The sequence below is a fragment of the Siphateles boraxobius genome, unplaced genomic scaffold, assembly GCF_051911475.1.
Source record: "Siphateles boraxobius isolate OS27281-9 unplaced genomic scaffold, OSU_SipBor_1 119, whole genome shotgun sequence".
NCBI lineage: Eukaryota > Metazoa > Chordata > Actinopteri > Cypriniformes > Leuciscidae > Siphateles > Siphateles boraxobius.
The window spans coordinates 1279054-1286800 of NW_027508721.1; the positions used below are offsets into that span (position 1 = coordinate 1279054).

General features: G+C 34.5%; 1 protein-coding gene across 1 annotated transcript; it reads right to left on the minus strand.

Moving 5' to 3' along the window:
- Positions 1–2832: 2832 nt before the first annotated feature.
- On the minus strand, positions 2833–4209 carry rhoh (ras homolog family member H). Its single transcript, XM_077203517.1, has one exon. It carries the CDS (start codon positions 4057–4059, stop codon positions 3472–3474), a length of 588 nt encoding a protein of 195 aa, XP_077059632.1. The 5' UTR covers positions 4060–4209; the 3' UTR covers positions 2833–3471.
- Positions 4210–7747: the final 3538 nt, after the last annotated feature.

The window sequence follows — 7747 nt, forward strand, 5'->3', positions numbered from 1 at the left end:
TTCATATCCTGTAGTGCACTTCGAACATTATATGCTGCCAAACTACATTACCCATAATGCTCCAGCATAGAAAATTACTCTCAGGGACAACTAAATAAATGTTGCTTAAAAAAAGAAAGTTTTTTTAGATCATTATTCTTTCTTCACCCTGTTTTCTTTCTTAACTGTTTATGTTACACTGCAGCAGAGCAGGTCAGTATCATTAGACAACACTTTAGAGATAAAATGACACAATGAAATGACATAATGACTCAAAATGACTCAAAATGAATGTGTATTTTCTTTGTGCTTTCTGAAATTAAGGTGATTCTTTCAGTATCATTTTCAGGGGTATCTTCCCTGTCCTACACACTCATTCCTCTCTGACTCACCATTGGCCAGATAAACCAAAGAGTGGAAAATCCTAAAGGTTCAACTAATGATTTTTAATATCTCTGACTATTTTTGACTTGGTTTGTTGGTGTTTTAGCATCACCTCAGCAATTGGAACTTAAATGCATATGTAACTTATCTGATGATGCTCAATCTCTTAAGTTTTGGCTTAACTGTCATAAAGAGGTGATTGTGCAAGGCTTTGATGCTTTGGGTGGATTGTCTGTGTATGTGTATCAGAGCGTTCGTGTGGTAAGAGAACGATGCAGGTGTTTCCTGTTGTAGAAAAGAGAACAGACTGTGTGGTAGGGTCGCATAGAACGAATGTGTATATGTCTGAGTGGATTTATTTTGTGTGTTGTGCAGACCACAGCACTCTGTAAATTTACCAAATATGGACAAAGGCATATTAATAATATATATAACATCTCCAGTAATCTGTCTCACCCACATATTACAGTTTCAAGTCTATTACTTTGGTTCACACAAAAAGAAATATTCTGTCATCATTTGCAAATTTTTCCTGAAAATAAAAGAAGATATTTTGTGGAATGTCTCAGCAGTTTTTGTCATTTAAAGCCAGTGAGGTCCAGAAATAACACTGGACCCTGTTGACTTTCATTGCAAGGGGGGAAAAAACAGAGACATTTTTCAAAATATCTTCTTTTGTATTTCACTGAAGAAATAAAAGCATAGTTTTATTTTCTGAAGGAAATTTCATAAATGTAACACAAAACCTTATAACGTTCATTATTACGTCCATTGTTAATATTCAATAATTCAACAATTCATTCATTAAATATTCAAAGATTCAACAATTCAATTCATTGCATAAACCTGTTTGCTTCACATGTACGCTCAACTCGGTGTCGTATTAAATAATCTTTTAAAAAATTAAAACTTTTCACTTCCTCTTTTCTGGTATATTTATTGCAGTTTGAGTACAGTCCTGTTGATCGCATTAGCTAATCCCACTCTTCATTTGATTAAAAGTAATAATAACCCATAAACTACTAAAATAATCTACTAAAATGTTGAAAAAACCCCATTCAAATTGTAACTGTATAAAAATATAGGTAATTTTCACATTTTTTCATTCTTCTCAATAGCAACTTTTCATTGAACTTCTCATTTTGATTTCTAGAATCAGTACTGATCACGTAGGAATACATTTACTTAGAAAACATTTGGAAAGAGATATACATTTCACAATACAATTGCAAAGTTTTTCTATAGAGCCACCAAGCACGTGTATTCAGCAAGTTCAGAGAAAGACGTTCTCCTGCTGGGATGTGGTTTCGGTGTCTGAACTCTTCAGTTCTCCAAAAGCAGCAGCCTACATCACCTCATCTCCATAAACCACATAACATATACTTTTTCTTTATGATGCCCTGTCTACTTCTGCTCCTCTGCCAACTTTTCCTTTTATGTAGTGTGTGTAGTAGCACACCATTTCCTTTGTTTTATTGCCTGTGTATTTGATAATTTTATAAAAACATTCTCCTGCTTAATAACGTATGACATGAAGGTTCAAAATGTCATAGGCTATATTTTGGGAATATTATAAATAACTGTATACTGGACATTTTCCTCTACTCTCTTCAATGCATCAAGCCTTATCCACATGTCGTGTTTTACATTGTGTCCAAACATGTACAGTGCAATCGGTTTTCTGGACAAGCAAATTGTCAGTCCACACAAACACAAAACTGCTGTGTGATGTGATACACTCACAGCCAATCTAAACATATCTGATGTAAAATATATATTCATTGTCAAGGAGGTTTGTAATATCTGGAGTAAGAAAGTATCTGGTAATCTATTAGCATTTTGTATTGTATGGTATTAGTTTCTGTTTAAACTGATGTAGACTTCAGCTCAAATTCATACCATGTGAACTCTGTCTCTGTTGTCTTTATGATTGTTCTCACCAGACACTAATTATATTGACGAAGGCTAGAACCTCAAAACAGAGTGTTTCAGAATGGCTATAAATAATATTTTCTCTTTTTATCCTGAACATTTTAGAAGACATTATGTATTACATATTATCTGAGTGCTCTAGATTTTTCCAAGCAGTGTCATAACATCTTACATTAGGTAAAGATAAAAAAAAAATAAAAAAATTGGTGTGTGTCTGATAAACTGCTCGTATACCCGTTGTTACGTATTGAGTATATGTCTACAGACTGTCTCAGACACCAGATGCAGATTTTTGTTGTATAACGACAGAAGACAATGTTTGTTTGTCAAAGGCTTTGCATGGAATACAGTTCCACTGCAACTGTTTTTACCAAGGCATGTTCAGATTGAGGTCTGGGGGCCTCAAGCAGAGGCTACGCTGTCCACAGAAAATTTCAGCATAATATTGTGTGTAAAGGAGAAAAAAAATATTTTATTAAAAACTTATACATATTTCAAATAGTACTACTACTAATAATAATAAGAATTAAAAATATATATTTATTTATTTTATTTAACACTTTCAATCATTTATTTGTCTTTAGTACGACGATAATAGCTCTGTTCACTGTGCATGACAGACCACACAGATACATAGTACCAGCTTAACTCTTTAATTAATTTTTAATTAAAACAACTTTCATAGTCTTTCATATAGACTATGAAATCAATCTTTTAAGAATAAAAACTTCAGGACTGAAATTCTCATTTTATCTTTTCCTAAGCTCCATTAACGGCATATCACAGGAAAAAAACGTTGTCAGCAAACAAGAAATACATAACCGAAGTGATTTATTTGCCATCTAAAATGAAGATACAGAATGTGATCTCAGTGTTGCATTATGAGCTAATGTGAATCCTTATTTCAAAGGTCTAGGACAGGGACCAGCTGACAAAGAGCAAGTTTTAAGGGTCTATTTCAGTTCCTAAGAAACCATGAAAATAAAGCTAGAAGAATGACACTTAAAATAGATTTCCTGACTAGAGGACTCAAAATCAAATAGTCTTTTAGGTAAACAGTATTAATACATCAGTGTTAAGAAGTCTTTGTTGAGGCTTCAGTTAGTTGGTTTTGTGTGTGAGAAACAATTTTATCTTAGTGATAAGAATTTAATTTCATCCATGTTTTAAAAGCATTCAGGAGACTTTACATGGATTAAAGTCTTGGAGTCTCCGCCTTGTCCGTCTTCGTGCCCGATTAACAGCCGTTCGAACGGCACACTCAAAAACCTGCTGCACGCCACGATTGCTGAGAGCCGAGCATTCCAGATATCCTTTGGCACGGATCTCTTGTGCCACCTGTTTGCCCTCCGAGGCCGTGGTGCAGTTGGCACGATAAGGGCCCATCTCACGATGGTCTGTCTGTGTGGCAACAACCAGCACAGGTACCTTCGGAAGAAATTCCCTCACTTCGGCGATCCATTTGTGCCGCAAATTGTTTAACGAGTTCGGATTTGCTACCGAATAACATAGCAGAACCACATCTGCCTGCTGATAGGACATGGGGCGGATTTGACGGAATGTATCATGTCCTGCTGTATCCCACAGTCCCAAGCTGATCTGGATTCCATCCATGAATACATCAACTCCAGTGTTTTCATAGACAGTGGGTCGATAGCTGTCTGGGAATGTTTCAGAAGTAAACCGCACAAGAAGTGCAGTTTTACCCACTGCACAGTCCCCAACCAGTACGCATTTCACTGAGGTCTCTGTCAGCCCGTTCATCCTTCTGTCTCTGGTGTTGAAGATATTTTAAGGTGCAGTCTAATAGGTCCAAAAAAATTCAATAAAAATTCAGTGGTGTCCAAAAAATGATGAAGTCATCATTGAGAATTTCAAGTTTGCAGATCTATAAAGACCAAGAGTAAAACCCCTGCAATTCACATAGCATTCTGAATTGCTCCTCACGCTCTTCGTCTTGTGACGTGGTGATTTATTCCTCTGTTCTGTAATCCAGTGAAGGTTTAGAAACTGAGGTCATGATGTATCATTAGAGATATTCAAGACGTAGAAATCCAGAAGTGAGAAGTCTTGCAGCAAGCTGTATCTCTTGTTCTCGTTTTACTCTCTCTCTCTCTCGAATCCTGCAATATTCATAAAGAATAAAAAAGTAAAATATCTATTATGCCATCACAAAACACCAATAAATGTATTCATAAAACGAGATTATTTTATACGTAATTTTAAATTTCATTTATATCTAATTTAATTAGTCTTACATTTAAAGAGACTAAAAGTTTAGTTTTTTTTACTCAAAAAACTAAACAAACCAAAAAAAATTGACATTTTCTCATCCTCATGTAGTTCCAAACCTGACTTGACTTACTTTCGTCTGTGGAACACAAACAAATTATTTTGAAATAACATTGTGTGTGTTTGTGTATGTTTTTTTTTGTTGTTGTTTTTTTTGGTCCATACAATGGGGCCTGATGTGGTTTGGACTACAACGTTCTTCGAAATATAATCCTTTGTGTTCCACAGAAGAAAGATAGTCATACAGGTTAGGGTGAGAAAATCATGACCGAATTCTCATTTTTGTGTGAAATATCCTTTCGAAACTATCCTGAACTAAATCTTTAAAATTCCAAAGAAATACTAAAACATCATGCAATGGACTATCACTAATTTTTTCCTTGTGAAATACAATACAATATCTGCTATTCCACAGAGCAGTGGAGAAAATACCTCTCAACACAGGGCCAGGGACAATGCTTCCCATTTTACCCCTGTGATGACGGCCTTGCTATTAATTAAAGTACAAGTCTTTGCTTTGAGTGTTCTGAAAAAAATGTAGTTTAACAGAAATTCAAGAGCTTATTCATTTGTTTATTTAATAACTCTATTGGCTAATGCTGAAAAAGGACATTTTTGACATGTTAAAACTACTTCAAAGATTATTCACGAAATAGCAATGGCTTGCACTTCCTAGGCCTCAATGGCAGTCACGAGAGGAAAGTACGCTGATGATTCAAACAACTGCTCCAGTTAATACCACAAAAGGCCAAATGGTTCTAATATATACTCAGAAAACACTTTTCGATAAAAAAAAACACTTCTCTGGTATGCAAAATAAATAAATAAATAGATAGATATTTTGAACATTGTCACCCAGATCATTCTTGAGAAGTAGGCCTATAATCTGACCAGTATTAGCCTTTATGCTTAAGGTACATTTCTATGCTAATACAGAAGATGCTGTATTATAAAATGACTTTAATGCATCTAACAATTATATCTTCATCAAGTATTGGAAAAATAACCTGAATTTAGAGGGTTACAATTCTTTCGGAGATTGACCCAACACACACAAAAAATGTGTAAATCAAAAAGTATCAAACATTTAACCACTAAAGCCCTTCCTAACCATACAAATTAAAATGATTTTCCTTTTTTAAGACGAAAAAAAAAATCAATAAAATGATTAATTTAAGTTTTAACCGATTAAGAACCTTACAAATAATGAACACTATGCGTATCAAGTTTGGACTGTAGCTCTATTTATTCAGAAATAAGTTTGTAGATAGAAAATATATTTATATAAAAATATATATCCACTGAGATCACGGTTTTAAACTGAGAAACAGTGTAATTCATAGATGTATTACAGAGTATATAAAACGACTCACCTCTTTTGAGCTCTTCAACCATGAGATTGACAGACATGTATAAGGATCAATTTAGCATCTGTTCGTTTGTTTTAATTTAATTAAACATGAAGAAGAATGAGTTCATATCAGACCTCAGGCCAATTCAGCATATTTCTCAAAAGTTCAATTGTTCAACACAGGAAATTCAGGTACTCTTGAGCACAGAGAGATAATATACGTCTTTACAGACAGAGCAGATGTTGTATCCTCTCGTAGAGGGAAGTGAAATGCGAGGCTGGGCTCTTTTCTTTGTAAAATCGTACATCAAATCTCTTCTAAGCTTCCGCTGCGACTGTGTGACGTTCTCACATCTATGGCGTTGAGTCTTGCTTTTGCAGTCAAGTACTCACTGTGCATGAAACGGTCTAATGCAGTAAGCAAAAGAAACAAAGATGCTAACAAGAACAAGATAAAGCCCAATGCTAAACCTGATGTCCTGATGAGATTGACTATTTGTTCTTTACGTTTGGTGTCCCAGAGACCACAAATGATGTCTGTATTAAACGTAAATTTAGCAATTTTGAAATCAATCTTTATTTCCCGTTTAAATTATTTGATCACTGAGTAGACATGCACATTTTATGCAATTCAAGTGCGATAGTATTGTTTTGGACTTTAAATGTATGTTGTTGTTTTTTAAATAAATGCCTGAAATAAGGTCTGTGGACTTTAAATGTATGTTTTTTTTTAAATAAATGCCTGAAATAAGGTCTGTGGTTAACAAGTTCAAGATATTTCAACGTTTTATTCTACAATAAAACACATTAATAATACCCCCTTGTGATTTTTAAAAAAGCTTTCTTAAAAGTGGAACAAGGGACCCTTCTTTACATTTTTGAGTTCTCAGAAGTGGAAGTTGTCATAGTTTGGTAAACTTATATAGCTGTGAATGGGAGACAAATACAAATATAATTTTTGTTTTCATATTTGCTCCAATAGCAAACAACGTTCCAAAAGAAGGGAAAATATATAGAGACTGATTACTGTAGTCAGAAGAGAGAACTATTTCAAATTGGCTGTCACTTCCTCAGCTGTAGTATTAGAAACACCTTGCAGAAGTGTTGATCATTTGTATTTTTGTATGTTCCTGCCAAGGTTATATAACACAGTATAGCATTATAAATCTATATAAAAAACTTTACTAGATTTAATATGTTGATAACTGGAAATGCATTATCATAGTCAGTGAAAAGGGTCCAGTGGCTAAATGGGACTACAGAGGTTGTCGAGGATATTAAACGCCATTATACCAAACAGGAAAACTAATCTACACACTAGACCATTTTTTTTTTCACAATAGCATTGTGTATTTAATAACACTTTAGCAAATTATACTAACTCAAACTTTCAGGGAAATGTTTTTAAATAAATACTAAAAGAGTTGACGGAAGCTTAAAGGAGGCGACGCGAAAGTGCTGTAGTTTGTTTATACCCTAATAAGACTTTTACTTCTGCTAATTGTATTTAGGCTTCATAAAAGCTGTTTTGTGAAGATTATCGTGAAGAACATCATCAACTTTTCTTGGTCACTGAGCTCATTTCTCCAGTAATTAAAAAGCCAATAGAAAAATCCTAATGAGTTTTTTTTTCAAGGGAAACACGGTGTTGCTAACTTCAGGGTTGGCCCTCAAAAATACATCACTGCAGCGCTCTAGTGCCAGGTTGTGTGTAAGAGTGTACACAGCATCGCTCTCTTATGGAAAGGAAGTGCACTGCATTCACTTCAACAGCTGCCACTTTCATCATGGAGAAATCTGACCTTTACT